At 51.0% G+C, this 25533-nt stretch overlaps 1 protein-coding gene across 4 annotated transcripts in view; it reads left to right on the top strand.

The window, feature by feature from the left end:
- The window catches only part of LOC116949652 (lethal(2) giant larvae protein homolog 1-like), a 69733-nt gene that overhangs the window by 5433 nt on the left and 38767 nt on the right, over window positions 1-25533 (top strand). For all 4 annotated transcript variants that reach the window (XM_032967203.2, XM_032967200.2, XM_032967201.2 and 1 more), the window contains exon 2: window positions 6156-6287. In XM_032967203.2, coding sequence (XP_032823094.1) covers window positions 6207-6287 — 81 coding nt within the window. In that variant the 5' untranslated portion in view covers window positions 6156-6206. The remainder of the gene's footprint in view (window positions 1-6155; window positions 6288-25533) is intronic.

The following is a 25533-nucleotide window of genomic DNA, read 5'->3' as shown; positions in this document are numbered from 1 at the left end:
CTATACGGGGGATCTTTGTCCTGTATACTTCACGTGGCCTTAAAGTACACCTTGTCTGGCACAGGCGCCGTGATGACGTCACCATCACTTAGTGGCGAAATGGCGGTATTGGTATTGGTCCTGTATACGTACTTCAACATCATAATGAATTATATTCTTGGTTCTTTCGGTAAAGTCACGTAGAAGGGAAACAATAAAATAATGAAAATATAAAACAGTAAAAATATAAAACAATATTTGTATTATTTTATTGTTTCCCTTCTACGTGACTTTACCGAAAGAACCAAGAATATAATTAATTATGATGTTGAAACAATAAAACAATAAAAATATAAAACAATATTTTTGTTATTTTATTGTTTCCCTTCTACGTGGTGACTTTACCGAAGGACAGCGCTGTCCTACCAGACAGTCTCGCTCCCTTCACCTGATGAACGCCGCTTGTGTTGTGGCCGAAACGTCGTGAGAATATTATTGTGTTATTTTATTTTATCAATTTATTATTTTATTCTCATTCTACGTGACTTTACCGAAAGAACCAAAGAAGATGAATCATTGCAGTCACGAAAGCTTTAAATCGAAATCATAATGAATTGTTCTTATCCACTGCTGGATGAAGACATTCCCCGTCCCTGTTGCCGTTATACACGGCCCCACAATGTTGCAAGCTATGAACTCTATTCTCCACTCGTACTCATCTCACCCGCTGGCGTTTCCCCGCGGCCCGTTGTTTCTTTGGACACGTTCTCTCCTTCGGGCTGCCGTTCCATCGAAGAAAGCGGCCGCCTTCCCATCCACCAGGACCTTGATAACGTCCCCTCGCCCATCGGTTGAAGTCACGCCAAGCCCCTTTATTTGGACCCACGCGCTTAACCTTCAACGATACGGGTTCAACAGCAATTAAGCTTGGAGAGCTGAATGGAGTTCAAAATAACTCCCAAAACAAACATCTTGTGAAAGACCCAACGCACAAGATCGCTGGGTTTGATCTCCCATGAAGCTCGTGGTCCACCCTAAACCGCATCCACTGCACAAACCATGGCAGTAGATGCGGGATACCTGATGCACAAATGGAAACTTAAAAACTCCACAGGAGTGTGCGGCTGTGGTCATCCAGAACAAACTGTACAACATATGATGACACAATTCCCGATCCACAGATACGAAGGAGACATCACAGCGATAACGCTCCGCTACTCCTGACGCAGTTATCTGGCTTGACCACCTAGATGTGAAATTGTAGTTGCTGCTCTGCATCCACATCAGCCGTACGAAAGAAGAAGTACCATTCCATTGCTAGTCTTGTCCTCTGGCCATAATCATCATCTCCATCTCGTGATGTGTCCTGCCCCCGAGTGCCCTGATTTTCACCAACAATACGATACCTGATTTGGGTAATGTTTACCCGATCCGCGGGTTCATCATTCTGTCTCTCAGCGTTCGTATTCAACTGTTGTTGGGTTAGAGATCTCGTAAATGTAAATGCGTTGTAAAACCACCTCCAGCCGACGACACAGCCAATGATTAAGGTTTGTCACGTGAACAAAACGTGCCGATAAGTTACTACTTCAGCACCCCGACCACTGTTATTGAAGAGCAAACCCACAAGAGCAACATTTGAGTTAACGACGATTCGCTGGTAATTACAACAACCAGCATCATCAGGCGATTGTCAGAATTGTGAAGTCTCTCAGTAGTGTGACATAAAGCAAGCAGAACCCCTCCCTTGCTTTGCCTTTTCGTATGCTTTTACAGCATTTGTCTCGCTTTGTTCGTCAAGAAGAACACCCATTCATCCGCAAGCTGAGAAAAAGTCTGCTTTGGCAGGCCACGTCGCTACACGTCGAGACTAACGAGGGAGTGACTGGCAAAGGAGGGAACACGCCCCGAGGAAGATGTTTCGGGCTCAGAATCTTTATTTGAACTGGAGGAGGAATCTATAAAGCTCTTTTTTTCACAGATGTCCAGTAGGGGCACGGGGTCAGAACGTTGCAACAGTACAAAAGCACGGCAGGAGTGCAAAGTATAGGAAAGGTAAGCAAATCACAAAAATAACTATTTAATGCTATGTGAACCCCACTGAGCTATTAGCTTAATTTTCAGAAGGGACCTGGCCACAACTTATAGCTCAGCAAAGTGGCTTAAAGGTCGCTTCTGAAAAAGAGCTATATCGCTCAGTGGGCCTTACCTGGTAAAATAAAAATAGATTTTAGTTTAACTGCGCTCACTGGTTGCACCATAGTGACCGTTTACGCTCATTTCGATATTAGGAAGCCACTGAAGCTTTGTACTTTTAAATCAAGATTGACAACTCATTTCTCACGAACTGCTTTTTGTATTCCGGTGTCCTTACCCCCGCACCTCCGATTGGCACGGTTGGCTACGTGCGGTGCGAAAGAAGTTCAACAAACATACATTTCACTACCACATGCTGTATTTACACATGAAAGCACTGTTTATGCATTCTGTACATTCCAAGATACGATGCGATTGCCTGGGAGAGCTCACAGGCAGCCACTGGGCACCGTGAGTGTGAAGTACACGTACGGCCGTTTTTTTTTATCCACTGCTGGATGAGGGCCTCCCCGCACCGTGCCGGTCATGCGGGATTTGTTTGACCATACTTCACCATTCTGGTCAGTAGGAGTCGGTGACGTGGGAAACCCCAAGGCTCTGTTCAGATATTACCCAGCACTGGTTTTTGGCCGTGCCCAGGAATCGAACCTCCGGATGCTGGGTCCGTAAGCACAGCGCGCGAACCACTGCACCGTCACTCCGTCCCAAAAAAGTTTGTCGTACTAACTTTGTCAAAATTACATTACACCGCACTGCATATGATCAACAAATAATGTCTCCTTTACATATTTGTCTTTTTTACTTTGTGGGAGTGCATCTTATCAGCGTTTGACCTTTGGTCAGTGCCGATTGGTCAAGGTGGCTAGCAGAGACGCGGCAGCAGCATTGAAGCACAGCACAACGATCATTGCAAAGACAAAGATCCCACCCCCCCCCCCCCCCCCCCCATAGCCTTGACAGACTCTTGGGCTCGTGCTGTTAGCGAGTCGCATCTATGAAGGCCGGCACGGCACACGAAGGGGGTGGGTGGCCAACACCACGCCCGGCCGCCTTTGTCTCCCCAGTGGCGATGTTTACACATCATTACCAGGCACTGATTTGAGACTGAGTCGACCTTAGGGGAGGCCCACAACAAATTCCGATAATCGTCACTGGTGTTGGCCGTAAGCGGGTATCGAAATTGGGTCGCCGGGTTCGGAGCGTAGCGTTGCTAACCGTAGCACAACCGTTCCCCGGTTATTGCTCCACTGCCCCCACAGCCACCTTATGACAACATGTTAGGGGCCATCTATTTAGTACGTACGCAAAAATCTGTCAAAACTTGATCCCTCCTCCCCTCCCTGTACGCACTGCGTTCTTTTTACCCCCCCCGCCTGCGTACGTACGCCTGACGCACCCCCCCCCCCGCCCCCCAATATTTCATCCATGCAGAAACGATCAAGGATTCATAATATTAACGTGTTTAAGCAAACAGATAGTCCACCGCCGGACTATCTAACTCATTTGAAGGCCAATGTAGACAAATTATTATCGAGGCTTCACCCCCCCCCCCCGTTTCCTATGCGTACGTACTAAATGGATGGCCCCTTAGTGCACACACCACTCACCCATCCCAAGCACTATCCAGGCTCGGCCCTGCTTAGCTTCCGAGATCTGATGACGCGGGGTGCGCCTTCCAGCTGGTTTGGTCGTAGGCACGGGGTGAGTGTGGGTCGTTCATGCAGGGTGTTCCCATGGTTATCATCCATTTTTAATTGAATGTAATTTCGATGGATCTTTGAGCTCGGGTTGACACGACCATGTCGAATGAAGATATTTTATCGCACTAGTGCCATTGGTGTGACGGGCACGTCCGCGGATTCTCTCGGGCCGTCGTTAGCTGGGCTGCCAGTCACAGATCTCATCAGAATGGGGTGGGGTTTTGGTCCCCCCCGCCACCCCCACCCCCCCATTTTGTGTCCGCACACAACACGACAGAGAAATCTCTGTGCATGATTGAAATGATGGTGCAGTTTATTCCTGGTTAGGCCTGTAGAGTCTCGGCGGCTTCCCTGTCACCATGTAAACCTGTACGTGCGTGTGGTACGTACGTAAGCTGCCACTTCCCGACATTGGGACACTTTGGATTACGCTTCGCAAAAAATTGCCGTAAAAAACAAAAATATCGGCATCTTCCGTCGCCGCGCGCGTTCCCCATTGTAAAGCCAGCGACGCAACCGGTGGATCAAACGTTGAACTCCTCCTCCTCGGATTATCTTCATCCTCGCCGACTCACCGCGGTGAATCGGCGCGTGTGATGTAACCGTCGCGCGTAGAGCGTGCCCAATCCCCGTACAGTGCACCGAAAAAACCACCACCGTGCAAGTCGGTCGTCGGCTTTTGTGGAGCTGCCCCCCCCCACGCCTGCCCCCCCCCGCCCACTTCTCTGCCCCCCCCCCACCCCCCGAGGCTCACTCGCGCGCTCGGTTGTTTGCGGTCAAAAAAAATCTCGACTGCATTTTCTGGAAATCCCAGATTTGTTTGACCGACGTGATTCCGTCAGCAACTGAATGATTTACGTACACACCGTGATGGACGGCGTTTGGGAATACGATGCCAGTTTTATATAAACGAATGCGTGTGTGTTTATACGTGGATATAGTTTACCAAAATTAGGAAGGAAGATAATGCATGCTTTCCAACGAAACACATTTGCGCACTCCCCAACGGTAAGCTCGAGTGGATCAAAATGCGTTTTGAATGTTCGCAAATCGTCCTTGGCGCTCTCGTTTGTGTCTCCCAAGCGTCGGGCTGCAGCGCTTCGTTCAAACGTGGCCGCTTTTCTCCAGGGCGAGTCCCTAACAGCGACGCAGCGCCGCTATAAAGTTTTGCTCGTATTGGATCGTGTGATTTACAAGAGTTTGAGTGACACCCCTCCCCCCCCATCCGGTTACGGACGGACAGAGCTAACGCATGAAACCCTTTGGGTCAGTGCGTGTCCGGTTTTCTTTCTAGGGCGAGGAGTCCCCCGAATAGCAACGCAACCTTTTACTGCGGCTTCGCTGATATTGGACGCGATCTTTACCGTGCGTTACAGTGCCGCCCCCCCCCCCCCCCCCCGTCGTCCCGTTCCCCTCCCCCCTCCTTCCCTCCACCACCATCCACCACCCCCCATTCAACCTTACAGGCGGACTGACAGAGATAACAAATAAACGCCTGAAGTTGGAAAGTGTAACAAAAAAAAATAACACTTAAATGCGCTGAAGGTCCATACAAGCTGAGAGCTCACGCTGTGAGTATGTCCGTAAATTATAAGGGCACCGCTGTGCAAAAATAATCCGTGCCCCGCAACGTTGGTCGGGATAATTCGGTCCTAGCCTTCTGTCACTCTGCTGCTGCTTTCGTTTTTCCGACCACGGTCTCTTGAGCAAGGCGGGCTGTTGTACACTCATTGTGTGACTTGGCGGGATGATGCCCTGCAGCCCGACCTGGGCCCCAAACCATCTTCGGGACACAAGCACGCGGGGGGCCCCCCCCCCCCCGAAGGCTGGTGGCGTTAAAGGGCACGCGACATAGACGCTCGACCCTGGGGGCGCTCGTCGCACCGGCCAGACACGCGCACGGACTCCTCGTGTCAACGTGCGGGAAGCTATAAAAAAAAAACAGAATTGAAGCTCACGATAGTTTGAACACTCATCCGTCGAAGCGACGGGGAGCCTCCAAGATCCTGGGTAATTTAATATAATGGCTACACTTTCCCCACAGTGCCTTGCACAAACTCGCAGTCATTTACAACATTTCTCAATTTGCATGTGAATGCAACAATCTTCTGTGTCACGTCTCCTGTCCAACCTATATGTTTCCCCCCCCCCCCCCAATATTCTGCACAGTTCACCGCTTCTGTTTTGTTCTAACAGGGTAAGTAAGTAAAGAGTGTATTGAACAGTGGGAGTGAAGGGAAGGAACCATAGTCCAGGATCCTGGCGTTAGAGTTCTGCAGACGCGACTCTCCATTCGGCGAGCGGGGCTGCGATGGCGTAACCGTTATAGCGCGTCGGGGTCTTTGAGCAGCGCTCGAACGTGTGTTTTGTCCGCCGCAGGTTTTCCCGGGAGGAGTGGTGAGGAGCTGCCCGCCAGCGATCCCCGTCACGATGATGCGACTGAAGCTCAAGCGGCCGGGTCACGACCCCCATCGTGAGAAGCTGAAGCAGGAGCTCTTTGCCTTCAACAAGGTAACGACGGCGTGGCCTGGCCGTGGGCCCCCCCCCCCGCCACCCGCGATTCGGTCGTCGCCGTGAACTCTCGGTCGTGCCCCCATCGTGCCGAATTGGAATTTTTGCGGATTTTCTGTTCCTCCCCACCGCCCTTCCAAAGTTCATCGGTGTATTGTACCGATCTCGCCTTTTGTCGCAATCAACAAAAAAAAATCTGTCGTGCCCTCTGCTGACCACCACTACCACCACGTAGAAATTTTCCCTCGCAGCCCACCTATCACAACCTGGCATGCACGGTGGCCATCTGCCGGAGCAATCCGGTAACCTTATCAATCCGGTAACCTTATCAACCGTCCGTGTTGCGGATTGCCTGTGTTGCGGATTAACCGCGCTCGCGAATTAAAAGGAATATCACGATTAGGATTTGTTTCTGGTAGGAAGCGCCCATCTCATCTCGTCCCGAACATTTCAAAGGACAGCCGCTGCCCGTTCGTCGGCTGTCCCTGTGCGCCACAAGGTGACACAGCACCGGCCTAGTAGTGGATGGGGGGGGGTGGGGGCGCTGGTTGGGGGTGGTTGACGTGGCTGTGTATATTAATCCTAATTGAGTAACGTGCCTCTCTGGGGTGTGACACCTTGGAGTAAGGACGGTGCCACCTCTATGTGTGTGTGTGTCGGGGGGGAGGGAAATGGGGCCGGCAACGGTTTTACGTTGACGGTTCAGTGGCTGCCGCCGCGGAAGTGAGCGCGGCCGTCCGTGAAGGTGTCTGTGATTGAGGGAGCTGCCCCTCCGTGTGACGGCATAGCGCGCTGGCGCTACGAGCCCGGCGATCTTCTGCTCACGGCCAACATCGGTGACGAATATCTGAACCGTTTCTGGGGCCTCTCCTAGGTCGACTCAACCTCAAAAATGAGTACCTGGTGCGGTGTGTAAACATCGCCACGAGCGAGAAAAAGGTGGCCGGGCGTGATGCTGGCCACCCACCTCCTTGTGTGCCATGCCAAACTCGATGGGTGCTCCCTAACAGCACTTGCCCCAACAGTTAAGGCTATACGGGGGATCTTTGTTTTTTGCCCTCCATATATTGCAAGCCTCCGGATCAACTGTTGCGAAGCGCCGTTGCACCGCCGGGTGGTGATGCATCCTCGCCGGTAGCGCGTCCGCCGCTCGCTGTAGAGGCTAGCGGTTCGGGTCCAGCGGCCGCCCTGGTTATTACCGCGCGTGTGTGCAATCGCCATCAAAAGGCCGCGTACCGTCTGCTTCGCAGTAAAAGTTTAAAGAGTCCCGTGACGTCGTCTACTTGTGGTTGAAGGACGTCGTGCGTGCCGTTCGCTTTTTGGCGTTCTCTGGTCTTACTCCGGTGAAAAACTAGGCCATAATGAAGGCTGTCTCTGATGCAGGCCAATGAGTTTCAAAGACAATGCATATATTATCAGAGCATGTTTGTTTGTATGCATGTTCACCACAAGTACGTGTGGTCAATGCAGACTTGATTACTTTCAAAAGGTTTCTATTTGGTGTTGGAAAATCTTAACACCTCCCGTTTTACTGCCAGAAAGAGTGAAAACATATTCTTATTTAGATTTTAAGTTTTTGTGACTGCAGGGATCCATACTCTTTGGTTCTTTCGGTAAAGTCGCGTGGGTATAAAATAAAATAAATTAAATCACGACGTTTCGATTGCAACACAAGAAATACTCATCAGGTGGGAAAACCACAGCAAGAAAAATGTTTTTTGCTGCAGTGCGAGAGATGCCGTAGTAAGAGGTTGTTATAGTTAAGAGGGGGGAGGGGCAAGGGGAGCGTTGTGTGGACGCTCTTAGAGTCCACTACCCCCCCCCCCTCTTTCCCCCCTTGCCCCTCCCCCCTCTCTTACCTTTAACAACCTCTTACTACGGCATCTCTCTCCCACTTCAGCAAAAAACATTTTTCTTGCTGTGGTTTTCCCACCTGATGATGATTGCTTGTGTTGCAATCGAAACGTCGTGATTTATTTTATTTTATACCCACGTGACTTTACCGAAAGAACCAAAGAGTATATTCTTCGTCGTGAGAATTTTATTGTGTTATTTTATTATTTTATTCTCATTCTACGTGACTTTACCGAAAGAACCAAAGAAGTATATTCTTATTTGTCCTCAAAATACTGGGCTTAATCGTGGATCAATTATTTGTCGATGATGCTGCGTTTGCAGTGGCACGTAATTAAATTAAATCGATGCGCTCGTCAGTAACACCGGTTTAAGAAAAAAAATAATTACACAGTGGGCAACGTTTTGGGGCAATGTGTCCCATCTTCACAGCACGCAGAGAGGCCGAAGAGGTGCGGTGTTCATTGTGCCCGTGCACCACTGCCAACGCGGTCTGAAGAAAACAAAAAAAAACCACACCCCCCCCCCCCGCCCACATCTCCGTGTCATTTGCGGCACACGGCGCATCCACCGACCTCGATCCCCGCGACGCACTGCCCTAACGTGCGGCGCATCGCCGGAGGGATCGTGAGAGAGGTGTGGCACGGCAGCTCGAGGAGGCCCGTCATCCAGCAGTGGATCGACCGCGGCCAATCCTGTCGAGGGCTGGTGCGGGAAGGGGAGGGGTTAGGTGGCGTACGCGCCGCCGCGGGGACGTACCCGCGGTTTGCGACGTGGCGTGGGGCAGCACGGGGCAGTAGGCGGCCGAGCCGTTTTGATTGGAGGTGGTGAAGGTTCTTGTCGCGTGCCTGTGTGTGTGGGTTTCCCCTCCGGGGCGCTACGATTCCCTCTTCGACGCGCGCGCGCGGAAAAAGGTCTGCGAGCAGAGTTGAGCTCAATTGGCTAAGCGAAAAATTATTTGGGGTCGGCGAAATAATCTTGAGAGTTGCGGCACACGGGGGGGTGGGAGGACATTGGAAACGCTGCGGGCTCAGGGCCATTTTTTTTTTTGCCAGAGCACATGAATGAAGAAGGGACATTGCCTGAAACGTCGTCCATTTTATATATATTTTTTTTCTCTTAAGGCCATACGCTGTTATCATTGACGAAAGAGTCACGTGGGTTTTTTTTGTTGTTTATGAGAGTTGTCTGATCATAAGACGTTCAGACTGTGAACAAATAGCCCGTGTAAGTCACGTAGCGTACCGGCCAAATCTGTCTTGAAATTACCTTTTATTTTTAGACTCTGACTGTCCCCCGTGGCTGTGACGGATGTATACCTCGGCACCTCCGATTAGCACGGTTGGCTACGTACGGCGCGAAAGAAGTTCAACACACATGCATACGTACGTACGGTGCGAAAGACGTTAAATATACGTATCAATTCACTCTCCCGGCGATTAACAAAATTATCGCGATTTAAATATCAATTTACACCTGCTGCCAACCCCCCCGTTGTGTTATTAGCACTTCGTTGGTATTGTTACGCGTGGTGCGCGTCTCGTTCGTACAGACCTTGTCCCCCGTCCCATTAGCCTGAGCTTTAACATTCGCGTGTCATTTGTCTCACAAGCGTGCGCGAATCGATAAGAGCCTTCGTTTTATTTAATTGTACGGTTTCTATGAGCGTATTGCACAACGATTAAAGAGTCCGTATCGTTGGAACGACGACCGACCCTTATGCGTCAAGACCCTATTGGCCAGCGCTGCATATGGCACTCGTTACTGGTTCAACGATGTCACTGATGACTGCCCAATATAACGCGCATGTGCTGGCGGAACAAGTGAACTACTCCACTCAGCTACCCCAATACAGCCACACGTACTTTGGTGAAACAAAGCGGACTACTCCACTCAGCTACCCCAACACAACCATGCATACTCTGGTGAAACAAGCGGACTACTCCACTCAGCTACCCCAATACAGCCACGCATACTCCGGTGAAACAAGTGGACTACTCCACTCAGCTACCCCGACACAACCACGCATACTCTGGTGGAACAAGCGGACTACTGCACTCGGCTGCCACCCCCGAAAGAAGATGAAAATCTCACTGGGTCTCAATAATGTTTTTGTACGTGGGGTGGAGGGAGGCCCTGCTCCGTTTTTACAGTAGATGGGGGGGAGGGCTGTGTTGCTACCTGTAATCCCAACTGAGTCATTTGTAGGTTATCTTTCACCATTTGAATTTGTTTTGGGTTAGGGTTGTCAATGACATAGTATTTGTTTCTTTATTTATCTCTGGTTGGAAACCGGAGAACCCAGTAGGAAACCCATCCCGAACAGGGGGAGAATATTACAATCTTGCCGGGGGGCACGAGTGTTACCGCTGTGCAACCCTGGCTGCCACTCCGTATATGTGCGTGCGTGTGCGTGCACGTCAGGCAACCCATAGCACCTGGGTCTGTCCCGTGACCTCCTGCCAGCGGGCGTTCGACACTTGACGTGGCCTTAACGTGCGCATAGCCTGGCACAAGCACCGTGGTGACGTCAACGCCAACTTAGTGGCGAATGGCGGTTGTTGTTTTGTGTGCGTGTAATCTCTCTCGGCTTTCCTCTGACCGCCAACATCCTGAGTGTATCCCGAGGATGCCCGGCGCTTGTTGAAACGTTACAAAAAATGTTCTCGCGCGAACCTCGAGCTTATCGACGGGGGCCCCCCTTTCCCCATCGCCGAAACTCAATCGGCACACTCGTGTCTCCCGTATCGTCCCTGCGTGGCGAACACGTAGAGTGAGGGGCACGCGCAGATAGTGTTACCGCGTGGGTCTGCGGCCCCCCCCCCCCCCATGTGCTTTTGGGGCGGCGTCCTGCTTGGGAGCTTCATTCAGGGACCGATGAATGTGCGCACGTAACGCTCAAAGATCCGCCCCTCCAACAACCAATCCCGGAGGCCCGGGATTGGTTCAGATAATCACCACTGGTGTTGGCCGTGAGTGAGAATCGAACTCTGATCGTCAGGTTCGCAGAAGCGCAGCGCGCCGACCACTGCCACCGCTCCCCACATAAAACACAAACGTTAAAGTCGCACACATAAACGTGTTCGGGCACAACCCGCAAAACGCCATCGGAGACGCATACGACACAGCATCCCACTTAGCAGTCGCATCATTTCTGTGGTCCCCACCGCCTTGTGCACACGAATGGGCAATGGGAGCGAAACGTCGGCCATCGTACCAACGATGCACTGTACAACCCGTAAACACATGGGAAGGCTACGATTAGACGGTGCGGTCGTTAATAGCGGATTGCCTTGACGCTGTTCACTTACCCGACCGTGTTCAGTTATCCGACCCTGTTAAGTTAGCCGACATTGCGCACTTGTCCGACCACGTTCACTTATCCGACCATGCGCACTTGTCCAGCATTTTTTAAGTGGCATGTAAGGAACAGTTTGTATAGATGATGTCATAGTTGAACGTTTCGGTCCTTCAACCAATCCAAGGCGGCAGTATACGCTGTACGGATTGCAGCGATACCGCCAGGGCGTGCGTGGCTTGCGCACTCGTCGTTGATGTCTTTGATGGTTTGGGCTTTACCACAGTTGCAGATTGACGAATCTTTTATTTTCCACTTATGGGACAACGTGTACGCACATCTCCCGTGCTGGTGCACGGCCATCGTAAGGGAGGGAGAATCGCGGCACTTTCACGGTCCGGTCCTCAACGATGTTTTTGTTTTCCACATTCGTAGCCGCCCCACCAACCTTTCAGACCGTCGAGTGGCCGGTGTCTTTTCTTCAGCTGCCACAGCGGTAGAGGCGCATATCCAGAAAGGTTTCTTGGATTTAAGCCTTGGGCGTGGGAGGGGAGGGGAGGGGTGTTCCTTTATGTCTTGGTGGAGCGGCAGGGCAAAGTTTTCCACGATGTTGTTGTACTCCCGGATCGTCGCGGAATCACGTCGGATGTTCGCTGGAGGCGACGTTCGCCAGTACGGGAAGCCACGGGGGGTGGAAGTGGACTTTGAAGGGTGCCGCTGACGATACGAAGTGCGGTGTTGATTTGAACGTCGCCGAGGTTTGTGCAAGAAGGGCTGGTACTCCACACTGGAGCACCAGTAGGACTCCGCTGTAGAGCGGACCAAGGCCTGCGTTGAACATGCGGGCGGGTGTCGCTTCCCCCACTTTGTTCCTGGATAGCGTTCACTCGTGCTTTTGTTATTAATTTTGGCTTGTTCGAGGTGTTGGTGCCGGGAGTTAAGCGCCCGGTCTATGGTCACACCTCGGTACCGAGGGTGCTGGTCGTGTGTTGGCGGTGTTGCCTGTTGTTCAGGTGGAAGATGGAGAGACGATGCTCTTGGAAGTGTTTGGTTTTAGGCACCAATTTGTAAACTCTTCAAAACATTTTTTTAGACTTTCCCAGTGTCCGACCACGTTCACTTATCTGACCACTTTCACTTATCTGACCCTTTTCACCTATCCAACCATATTCACCTATCCAACACTCTTCACTTATCCCAACCTGTTCACTTTATCCGACCACATTGACTTATCTGACCATGTTCACTTATCCATCCATGAATGCATCGTCTTACATATTCAGATGCCGGGTAAGCCCTTGACAAACCGGATTTTGAGGTAGCCAGGTGTTGGTACCTGTGGTCACAGCGCATAGCCGGAGCCACTGATATCCTGGGTTCGCAAGGAATCCGGTTTTCAGCCATGCGTGATTTCAGCCGTACAAACGTTTCTCAGTCCGCGTGTCTTGGTGAGGGTCACGGCGGCAGCGTATTGAGTAGGGCAATCCAGACCTCCCTTTCTCTGGCGACGGACTCTCGCTCTTCCTGGGAAATTCCCAGGCGTTCGCAGGCCAGCCGTGGCACACGTGTATGTGGCATGTGGCACACGTGTGTGTGTGCTATGAAGAAGGGTCATTGCCTGAAACGTCACCTGTCATTTAACACGCAACAAAGTTTACTCATTGGCAGTGTCCGAGTAGAGGTGGGGTGCACGACACTTTTACATTTACACCGCCTAACTCAACAAAAACGTTATCATCGTCGCCAGTTGTATATATTTTTTTTCCTTTCAAAGCTACGGTATTATTGACGAATGCGGGTTTTTTTTTCGTCGTAGTTAAGCGTGCTTGTGCGCGCGCCACTGCCAAACAACCACCACGTAATTTGTCTCGCGAAACTAGGGGCTGCGTGGCTCCGAGATAGCGCCAGTAAAAATAGGCACGGGGGCCCCCCGCTGTTCCAGAGCGCAGACGCTTCGGGAGAACTGGGTTTCGCTGCGGGCAGGTCCATCCTGATGGACGGGGGAACGTGGGAGGAGGGGGGAACGCTTCACCACATTGCAGTTTGCGCCGCTCGTTTGTATATTTGCCGTTAAATCAACAGGCGTGGGGCGAAGCGCTGCGGTGACGGCTCGTATTTCCAGGTGTACACACTGGGTGTGAGTGTGTGCGCGCAGTGTGTGCGTTTGGGGAGCGGTAGTGCAGTGGTTAGCGCTCTGCGTTACGATTCCCGCTCACGGCCAACGCCAGTGACGATTATCTTTAACCGGTCCTTGGCCTCCCCTAGGTCGACTCAGCCTCAAAATGTGTACCTGGTGCGGTGTGTAAAAACATTTCCAAAGGCGGCCGGGCGTGGTGCTGGCCACCCACCCCCTCGTGTACCGTTCCGGCCGTCATATGTGCTACTCGCTAACAGGATTTGCCCCAACAGTGTTTAAGGCTGTACGTGATATTTGTTTTTGATCTTTGTGTGCGTTGTGTGTCTGCGTGCGTGACAAAGAGCTAAATGAGCTCATGCTGTCATGTTTCCGTCAGCACTTGAGAAGTTGGTGGCTTTGCCCTTCTTTTCGCCCCTTGCGCCCACACGTTTGTCATTGTCTTTTTAGCGTGTGTGTGTGTGGTTGTGTCACTGGAGCGGTAGTGTATCGGTTAGCTCACTACGCTACGAACCCTGCGATCTGAGTTCGATTCTCGCTCACGGCCAACGCCAGCGGTGATTTTCTGAACCAATCCTGGGCCTCCCTCAGGTCGACTCGGTCTCAAATGAGTATCTAGTGCGGTGCGTAAAAACATCGCCACTGGGGAGACAAAGGCGGTCGGGTGTGGTGCTGGCCACCCCACCCCCTCGTGTACCGTGCCGGCCTTCGTAGGCGCTGCTCGCTTTACAGCACTTGCCCCTACAGTCTGTTAAGGCTATACGAGGGGGTCTTTGTCACTGTGAGACTCAACTGGAGATCTTGCTTGCACCTAACTTTCAATATCGCACTTGCACCGTGTTTTCTTTCTCCTATCCACGTGTGTTTCGATTGCAACCGTGAAACAACCTCCGTGTTGTTCATCCTGCGATATTCCTCAGGGGGACCCCTGTCTCCTCATTCTCTGCAGTGTTGACGTTCTCGCCGTTCGCTTCGTTTGCCGCCGAGCCGAAGAGCGGGGGCGCGGGTCTCTCGCCGGCGCGGCGTTGTTCACGAAATTTAGTTGGGTTCCTTTTTTAATTTTTATCGAGGCAGTGTGCGGGGCGGCCCGATGGGGTCCATCGCGCTGTGACGCAAGGTGATCATCGCACGCCAAGTCGGCGTATACCAAACCGGTTGTGGGAAAAAATTCAGGGGTGAATATAGGAGGAGGGCGAATGGGCTCGCTGCCCACAAACCATACGGGGCGGGGGAAGGGGTCTCACCGAAAGGGGAAAGGATGACTTTTTTTGAAGGGGGGAGAGAGAAAGAGAGATATAACCCAAACACAGCTGACATAAAGTAAATAAATTGCAATGTTTGGCTGATTACCTTCCAGCCCCCCGGCTTTCTGTCGCCCCCCCCACTCCCCCCCCCCCCCAACTACGACCAGGCCTATCCCCACCCCTCTTTATCAGTCCAAATTGCTTTATTTGCATCAAAACTACACCACGTACAATAACCCAATTCTTTATTTCAAATAATGGTCACGCTATGTCAAATTTTATAATTGCTCCTACAGCACCTTGGTTAAGTCGTTAGGTAGATCTCTTTAATATTCAGATAAGAGGCGGCCAGAATGAGCATTGGTTTTTTTTCCCACCCCTCCGATTCCGGCTCCCGTCTGATCCCCGCGGTGGTTATGCCCCTCATCCGCAGTCCCTGTCTCGCGACCCCTCCACGCTGCGAACTTATTTCGGGTGTTGTACGAGGAGGTGGTGGGGGGGGGGACCATCTGGCCTCGAATTCCCCCTCCTTTGTGTTGTTGAGTTCCTTTTCATCGTCGGCACTTGTGCAACCACTGCCAACGTGGAATCGGCGGCATCGCACAAAATAACAATCGCGATGACTTCCACTACGTAGCCCTCACTGTAGAGCTGTGTACACAGGGCACAATATAAACATTTACATTTCCTTGTGTCCTGGGGCACAAACGGCACTTGTGTGTACATCCGCAGATGTGCTGACACAACACCACCTCACCGGCACCGAATAGGAGTAAGCAACGCGATAAACGAGAATTGAGTGGAGCGGGCAGAGCGCAGTGGTGCGGCGGTTAGCTCGCTGCGACAATGAACACCGACCGCCTGAGTTCAGTTCCCGGTCACAGTTAGCGGCCACGGCGAGGGACAAGCGACGTCCGAACCGTTCTTGGAGTGTGCGCCCACCCACCCACTCCCGACCCCCCCCCCCCATGCCAGACCCCATGACCCCCGCCCCCCTCTTGACCCGCAGGACCTGACGGGCGTGGGCCCCATCCCACGTGAGGCAGCGTCGCTGTCGGGCAGCGTCTTAATCAAACTGCGCGGGGGGGCACGGAGACGGCACCACGCCCTAACGGAGGCGTGGAAGAGACCCCCCCCCCCCTCCCGGGGCTACACGACGGCCCCGGTCCCCCCCCTCCCTATTGTTGCCGTTGGGTCACGACGTCGAGAGGAAATTCCTCCGTACCCCCCAGGCAACAAGCCCGGACATCCTCCGCCATCCACCCAGCCGGCGCACAAAAATGGACGAGCACAAACAATGGTGCCGGTTTCCCAAGTCCACCCGGCAGGGGTTAAATGATTACATCTATGATCGGCAGATCACGCGTGTTGTTGGTGGTGGTGGTGGTAGGGTAAAGTGTGGGCACTCCTCACCGCTTCCAAGCACGTCTGCTCAGCGTGCATAAGCAGGCCGGAAATATAGAGGGGGCTGTCCTCGAGCTGCCTCTGGTGCGGAAAGCCCTTCTGTTGGCAGTGGCGCGAGCGAGCAATTGCAGGGTTGCGCCTTTGCCCTCGATGACAAACTGTCTGCCGCGGGCTTGCGGAGTTTGGTGTGCGCGTGGGCGTCTCTCCGGCCGTAATCGAGTTTCAGACCCCCGTGGGGGGAGGAGGATGACGAGGGGACGTCACCGCCTTGAGTTTTGCGTGGCTTGCGGAGCTGCACAGTGACCTTTGGCATTGCCTCTCCGTTGGGTCCCGGATTAGCAATTTACACCCAGGTGTACGACGTTGTGCTGCGCTCCCACGGTCACTCAATGGTAGGATGGCACCGATGTGAGAATTGGGCAAGGTGGGCTGAGCCTGCATTCCCACGGTAGTCTTAAACTCATAACTGAAACTAAAGTTTATTTTACCAGGTAAGGCCCACTGAGCTATAGAGCTCTTTTTTCAGAAGCGACCTAGCCACCACAAATAATAGGTCAACGAAGGGGCTTCTATCGTGGAAATTTATGGGAGCCTAATCCTCTCAACGCACGTTGATTCTAAATGTGGAAGGAAAACCGGAGGAACCGGAGAAGCATCCACGCGACCACGGGGGAGAAAGACGTCCAAACTCCAAATATAAAGGCGTCAGGGTCGGGGTAGAACCCACGACCTCCTGCATACCAGGTGAGGCAGTTAACATCTCGCCAACGCGGCGCCCCTCAGCCCGGGTCCACGCCTTTCACTCTGCACTGAATACAATGAGTGGGTAGCCAAAGGTTTGTTCCTTGCCTCATGTGAAAGGTCTCCGGTCAGAGTGATATCCTGCTGCTCAATTGAGCATTGAGGCCTTGGGTCTCGTCTCCTGTTCACAGCCCTGAGCCAGTGGTGGAAATTCCACATTCCTATGGCAGGGGTAAGTCTTCACAGGACAACCATTCTTGGGCATCTCCACTTAGTGGTACTCATTTTATCACCCACCCCCCCCGAGCGGATGGTGGATTGAATCCGTCGCACGCAATCGAGTTGCGATATTCAGTTGCGTGCAACCGAGTTGCATCCAGCGTGCAATTGAATTGCTCCGACGTACGCCCGGAATTTCGAGGGCAAGCGGCGATCGTTCAACCGGTTGCACGGGGAGCAAAGCCGTCAGGACGCGGGCCCACCGGACGACGGCGCCCCTACCAGCAATGTTGCGTACGCCCGCGATGATGCGCGCGCATGCACCGGGGGGTCACCATGGGTAAACCGACGCGGGAATTGGGTGCGCGGAGGAGGAGGAGTAGGAGGAGGAGTGGTGAGAAGCCGTTTTGCATGTGGCAGAGACTTCTCATAGCTGCTGATGTCAAAGGCGCTATTTTTGCCTTTTCAAGTGACAGCAGATAAAAAAAATGTCTTCCGCCCCCACCGCTAACAGCAGCTCGCTTGACTCGGGAGCTCTCGCAGTGTTGTCCTCAAAATACCGCGGCTCGTTCCTAGGTCACGACACTTTAGTTTTACTTGCTTAACCCCCATTATTTCCACGAGGACCGAATGCTTATCTGTTTTGAAGGGCGGCTCGGCGATTAGAGCGAGCGAGTGGCTCGCAATCGGAAGGCTGCGAGTTCAAACCCTGGCTGGGGCTGTTGACTCGGCCCATCATCCCTCCATGGTCGATAAATTAAGTACCACTTTCTGTGGGGTTGTCGGCACAGTCTTGTGGAGGGGGGGCTGGTGGCAGACATTGAGGGGTGGGGGCGGCAGTGGTGGAAGGTAGGGGGGCGGTAGTGGGGGGGGGTGGCAGTGGGGAGGGGGTGGAAGAGGAGAAGGGGAGGGAAAAGGTAGGGGGCAGTGGGGGAGGGGGGGCTACAGTAGGGAACGGGGGGGGGGGTAGGAGTGGCAGTAATAGAGGAGGGGGGGGCATCTGCATCTTTGGCCTTCTCCCCTGGGTGTGCCTGTGGTTACGGCAATGGGTAGCTGCCAAATGCAATGACTCGTGTGACTCATCTACTGCGTGGGCTGTCTTTGCGTTAACTCGCCCAGCCCTTGGCTGCCTGATAAAAAACACACGCAGGTACCGCTAGGCCTGTGATGATTCACGCCGCCGCCCGCGATCCCATTCGTCGTCTCTGATCCGTCAAATGAACTACCCAATTTTTCGTCTCATTCCACGCGTGTGATAATGACAACAATATCTCGACCCATTTAAAAAGGGCACAAGGTCAGTTGGGCAAAAGCGGCCTCTTCTGCAAGGACGACCACAGCCTTAGACCGTGCGAGTCTCTTTGGATGGCAGTGCTATTGATGAATGCGTTGAGATTTCAACTCGGAGCTCTGTTAACAGCCCTTGAGGGGTGCAGCGTTCCAGCACTCGGGAGGCCCCTGTGTGGGTTGTGTCATGTGGGATTCTTGCCACCCCCCCCCCCCCCCCCCCCCCCGATGCCACTTGATTTACGCGTCGCGATGCCTTCCTGTTCGTGTTGCAAGGGAAAGCATTCTCTGCCTTTCCGCGCAGGGCCGATGATGCATGTGCGGCCCCGAGGCCTCGGGCTTTGTTCAGAAACGCAACACCGAAGCGCTAAAACCCTTAAAGGAGACGACAAACTGAAGCGCCGCTCCCCGTCGGCACGCTGAAGTTGGGCAAGCGCAGATGCGTTGTGCGGGTCTTGTTTTTTGCCACCCCCAGCGTTTTGTCAATGAATGGGACGCTCCCTCCACCACCCCCGGGTGTGACGGTCAGCGCGCCACGACTTGCAAGCCAGAGGTCGCCACTTCGACTCCATCCCCCGGAGCGGCGGCTCAAAACGATGGCGCAAGATTCTTAAACAGGGGCGTCACGGTGGCGAGATGTTAACTCCCTCGCCTGGTATACTGGAGGTCGTGGGGTCGAACCCGGCCCCGATGCTTGCGTATTTGGAGTTTGAGCGTCTCTCTCCCTCCCGGTGGTCACGTGGATTTTTCTCCGGGTCCTCAGGTTTTTCCCTTCACAATTATAATCAATGTGCGTTTAGAGTATTTGGCTGCTATACATGTCCACGTGATAAACCGCTTCGTTAAGCTATCATTTGTGGCCAGGTTGCTTCTGAAAATGAGCCATATAGCTCAGGGGGCCTTACCTGGTAAAATAAAATATAGTTTAGCCATAGATTTGCAATGTCCCCCCCACCACCACCACCTCCGTCCACCCAGCAGTGTCAGCGGGTTCAACACAGTGCAGTTGATCGGCAGGTTGTACACAGTGGGCAGCTCACGTGTCTTTCAAGACGTCTGTGCAACGTGGAAGAGTAGACCAAATACCTCTACGAACTCTGCCCCATAGAGCTCCCTCTACTGGCAGGCTCTTCTGCCGGCGGTGAAGTGAGGGAAGCGGTTGCATGACTGCACTTTGAACCAACGCGCTTTGTCAGTGAACTTCTCCTGCAGACGACATTGTGATGTAGCAGGACCAGCTACGGATGGTGATGCTGTGGGGAAGCCTCCATCCAGCAGTGGATAGATCATAGCTCTTGATGATGAAGATCTGCTTTTGAAATGGCCTTGTGGAAATGCTGGCCAGTAGCCAACACATCGACACTTCCTATAGATAATTGCTTTCGTGTGGAAAACGTGTTATTCCTGTTGGCTCATTAATATTAACGATCATTAATTTTGGGTTTTGACCCTAAGTCTATTGGCAGCACAATTATGGTTTGGCCACACATGCATAGTGCATGAGTAGACGCGTTGTTAGAGATGGTTAGCGGTGTGCCGATGCATTAATCCATTGATATCAATTCCCAAGCCTAACCACACACTCGTTGAATCGCGTATGTCAGGGTGATCGTTTTTAGTGGGTGGGTGAGGGAGGGAAGGGTGGGTGGGTAAGGGTGTGTGTGTGTGTGTGGGCAAGTGCTTATGGATCAAGTGTTGGTGGCAGAGCGGGCAGCGGTGGTGCAGTGGTTTTTCGCGCTGCGCAACAAACCCTGCGTGGGGCGAAGCGCGTGGCGACGGCTTGCATTTCCAGGTGTACACACTGTGTGTGCGTGTGTGCATTTGGGGAGCGGTAGTACAGCGGTTAGCACGCTGCGCTACGAACCTGGTGACCTGAGCTCGATTTTCGCTCACGGCCACAAGCACCAGTGTCGATTATCTGAACTGGTCCAAGACCTCCTCGAGATCGACTCCGCTTGAAATGAGTACCTGGTGTTGTGATGTGTAAACATCGTCACTGGGGAGACAAAAATAGATGGACGTGGTGCTGGCCACCCACCTCCTCTTGTGCCATGCTGGCCTTCGTAGGCGCTACTCGCTAACAGCACTTGCCCCAACAGTCTGTTAAGGATATACGGGGGATCTTTGTCTTTGGGTGGGTGGATTGCAAACTCTCAGACGAGGAAATGGATTGGCTGAAGCACAACCGATTCTTTCATCGTTGCTCTGTCTGCACGAGTCAAACGAAAGAAGATGTTTGGAAAAGCGTGGAAAACCTTGCTCTAGACCCCCTCAATAGCTTTACCTACAGCCGGTCTCTTAAGTACGTCTTCAAACAGACGTCTTAAAAGCGTGGCCATAACGTTACCCATTGCTGGTCTGTGTGTTTTTTCACGCACACAATGTGATTACGCTAGCAATATCTCCGGTTCCAGCTCGCTGAACGGATTGTGTGGTGAGCACTTCCGCTTTGTTGACCAAGGGTCCAAATGTGGTGTTTGTGAGTTAATCCCCTGGGCTTGTTGTACAGTCCCAGAGCCCAGAGATTTCACATTGTTGGGTCTAAGAATCAAAATCTTCTTTTACACTGGAGGAGGAATCTGATGAGCTATGAAGATTTTTTTTCACAGATGTCCAGTAGGGGCACGGGCTAAGAACGTTACAACAACAAACAATACGAAAAACACGATAGGAGTGCAAAGTATAGGAAAGCTTAAGCAAATCGCAAAAAAACTTTTATTTTATTTTACACGGGACCGTCGTCTGAAAAACACATCAACGCTAAAACTAGATTTAAAATTTCTCCATAATAAAGGGATTTATTTTTGTGTAGATCGCGTAAATAAAAATGTGTCGTTAAACCCACCACCACCACCCGACACGGCCTATTACTAAGGTTTGTTACGTAAAACAAAACGTGCCAATTAGTTACTACTTCAGCACGCCCGGTGCGTTGGGAGAGTAAAAACCCACGACGTTTACAATTCCAGTACCGTGACTTTTCGCCGGTGATTACAACGACCGGCTTCACCGGGCGATTAGCCAGCGTCGTAGTTTTCAGTCACGCGTTCAATTCAAGTTTTTAGACCAGGGTTCGGTAACCTTTTTGGCTGAGAGAGTCATGAAAGCCACATATTTTAAAATAAATTTCCATGAGAGCCATATAATATTTTTTAACACTGAATACAACTAAATGCGTGTATTTTTAACTAAGACCACCAATTTTAGAATATAATAAGTCTCTGAATGTATCCTTTTGAATAACGTTGTTATACCAACAACCAATAATAAATAAAATACTTCTTACCATTAATGCGACTTCTGGTGTTGCATGGTTTTGCTGGTGGCTTTGTAGTCTGGTTGATACGTGGTGAGGTTAAGCTTCATGCAGGCGTTGAGGCTTTCATCCGTTAAACGGGATCGTAGGTTGGTCTTGATGTTTTTTAGATGTGAGAACGACTGCTCACATGAATACGTAGAACCAAACATGGTCAATACAGAAATACTCACACGCTGCATTGTGTGGTATGTGACAGGAAGCGCGTTCCATGTTTTGACAATCAGCTGGTCTGCGGGTTGAAGTTTATTCATTTCTGTCCACTTGTGTTTGCTCGCCAGTTCTGCTTGCTGTCGTTCAAGTCTTTCCAAATCTTCATTCATTGACTTGAACTTATTCACCCACATGTCTGAAGCCTTCAGGTCAGCAACTTCCAGCTCAAAATCTCTGATGGAGACACCAGGGATGTAACTCAGGTCGGCTTTGTCCACTGCACACTCGTGTGGATGAGTGATGAACTTGAAAAGACGAGTGTGCTCACGAAATTATCCAAAGCGTGCTTTGAATGACTGCTGGAGATCAGATGTGAAGCCAGCTAGCTGCTGGAGATCAAAATGTTGAATGGGGTCACTTGCTGTGCACGCATCTTTAAATTATCTCAGTTTTTCAAAGTGCAGTAAGCGACCTGTTTCAATATCCACGATGAAGAGTTCCAGCTTGTTTTCAAATGCAAACACTGCTTGTTGAAGGGATAAGACTATTTCCAATGCCTTGCATTTTCACATTGAGCTGGTTCAGATGTCCACAAGATAGTAAAACTTCAGGAGCCACTCAGTGTTAGCTAGCTCAGGATGCTCGACATCTTTCATTTCAAGAAAAGTCCGGATTTCGCTCAGGCAAGCCGCAAAACGGCTGAGCACCTTCCCTCTTGACAACCAACGCACATTGCTGTGCAAAAGCAGACCGGGATAATGATTCCCAACTTCATCCAGCAGTGTCTTAAACTGGCGATCATTTAAAGCTCGGGCAACAATAAAGTAGACCACCCGAATGACCAGTGACATCACCTCACCAAGCTGCTCGCCACATTTGAGCACAAAGCACCTCCTGATGTAGAATGCAGTGAAGACTTAGGATTGGTCTTTTTTCATGTTGACGAAGAAGCGCTACAAATCCTCTGTTTTTTCCCACCATACACGGAGCACCATCAGTACACACCGAAATAAGCTTATCCATCGGTAGATTTTTTTCTTTACCGAACGCAATGACATACTTGAATAAATCCTCCCCTCTTGTTGACCCTTTCATTGGCAAAACAGCAAGACTTTCCTCACGCAGTGTGTCACCGGCAGCATACCTTGCAATCACACTGAACTGGGATAAATGACTTGCGTCTGTTGACTCATCCAAAGCGAGGGAAAAGTATGGCGCTGCATTTATGTCCTTCACTTGTGTTTCCTCCACTTGATTTGCCATCATTATGGTACGATCGTGAACAGTTTTTGCTGACAGAGGCATGTCTTTTATTCGTTTGATTATCTTGTCTTTATCCGAAAAGTCGTCAAAAAGTTCGTTGGCCACATCAAGCTTGAATGTTTAGGCATAACTCGCCATCTGTGAATGGCTTTCCGTTCCTCGCAATTGCTAAAGGACCAGTAAAGCTATCCGCTATGTGAATGGCTTTCCCGTCACCTTGTCTGGTCCTTACACGGAGTTGCTGCTGACTAGCTTGCACTCTGGACAGTAGCTCTTGGCATGCCTTCTTTCTGCTGTCCCCCGCTGGATATTTCGATGGAAATGTAGCATGGCGTGTGTCGAAGTGCCGCTTTATATTTGACCGTTCCATCGATGAAATTGTATCACTGCATATTAGACACACCGCAGAACCTGCTCTCTCCACAAAGGCGAATTCGTCTGTCCATTCGTGCTGAAATGTGCGGTACCCCTCATCTTTTTTTCTTTTCGCCATCTTCTTCATCAAAAGGGTTTGCTCTGCATAAATTAGCTAGCTGACTATTTGATTAAAAGGATGGAAGTTTACTTCTTGACCTCACAACGACCGCATTATCCAATAAAAATAGAGTTTTGGTGTCGGACAGCTGGGATTGGCTGAGCCACCTGCAACCCTGAGCCGGAGCGGTAGAAAATGGATTGATGGATTAAAATGCATGAGACTGTTTTATATTTTAAACGTTATTTTTAACACTCTGATTTCTGTAATGTTTTACTGTAATGTCAGCGGAATTATTCATTACTTATCATGTTAAGAAATGTCAGCTAAGATTTATTTGCGAGCCAGATGCAGTCATCAAAAGAGCCACATCTGGCTCGCGAGCCATAGGTTGCCGACCCCTGTTTTAGACCCTCGCGTGGAATGTTACGCGTGCAGCTGAAATAAAAAACGGTCTCTCGCCATCGGCTGCATCGACCAACGACTTGCGAATCAACCGTCGATTTTGCGTCGCGCGTTATGCAGGTAGTCCCCGACTTACGACACAGGTAGTCCCCGACTTACGATGGTCCGACTTACGATATTAAGATCTTACGATGGCGATAGCGATATGACAAAATTGTAAAATATTTTTAATTTCGCGCGGCAGGCAAACGCAACAGCGTACGACGAGGTACGATACTGTAACTTTATCATCGCCATCCTCCTCTTCCGACAACTAAGTTAATGTAGCCATCAACAACCTGACATCGTTCAAGTATGCAGACAACGGACAGAATATTGTGGTGAGTACAGTAGAATATGATACGTTACGATACGTTCAATGCATGTATGAAACATAGCTTTAACAATTTCATTTTAGGGTTACCATGATACGATACATACGTTCAATGCATGTTAAAAGTTTTTTTTTTAATAGCAGATAGGATTGTTTCCTGAAAAAAGCTTTCTATGAAATTGCAGTTCATATAGGTAGGCTAAGAATTGACCTTGTTTTTTACTTTAAATTTTACTGTGCAATACAGTATTGTAATTAATAAATGCATACGGTATATAGTTTATACAGTACGGTACTGTAAATTGCTCTGTTTTGCTCAATTATCACCATTCTTTAAGACTCCTGGGTAGGCTAGGCCATTTTCGACTTACGATATTTTTGACTTACGATGGGGTCGTTGTAACGCATCTCCATCGTAAGTCGGGGACTACCTGTATAGTTTTGCATCAAGCTATGACAGAGTGGAGGAGGGGGGGGGGTTCTTTGCCTATAAACGTCTGGCAGTTCACCACCATCGATTTAAGCAATCCTGATTATCCGATGAGACACTGAAGGTCGAAAACCCGTTCCAGAGTTTGCTTGCGTTTTATTAAAGCATTGCCGCTCCTCAAATGAAGTATTCCCAGAGGGCCGTGTGGCCGATGGGGTGCGCTTTTTTACACGCTTTTATTTAACTCGCCATGTCTGCTGTCGTGTCCTCAAATCTTGTAACAATTTTTTTTTTTATAGACGTCTTGTTTTCGTTTTTTTTATTATTATTACCTGGAGGGAGACGGACGCGTGCAGGGAGGCGTATTGTCCGCCGATTGATTTCACTCAACAATTCGAGACGCCGTATGGATACGGGAAGCTAAATAGATCACGTCCGTATGTGTGGGTATTTTTCCAAACCGGGGGGGGGGAACATTTTCACAGCGAACAGAGGTAGGAGGTAGCCTGGGTCCCGTGCCAACGAAACTTGTGTCGCGCGCGCATACACACACGCGCGGCACAGCCACCCCCCCCCCCTCCCCCCCGTGGCACATCCGTCCTTACGACGCGAATGAAGGTGACTCATTCCACACCGCCGTCACAAAGACA

Source organism: Petromyzon marinus, chromosome 37 (genome assembly GCF_048934315.1).
Source record: "Petromyzon marinus isolate PM22_M1 ecotype Great Lakes invasive population chromosome 37, UKy_Petmar_22M1.pri1.0, whole genome shotgun sequence".
NCBI lineage: Eukaryota > Metazoa > Chordata > Hyperoartia > Petromyzontiformes > Petromyzontidae > Petromyzon > Petromyzon marinus.
This window is presented reverse-complemented; position numbering and strand designations above follow the sequence as displayed.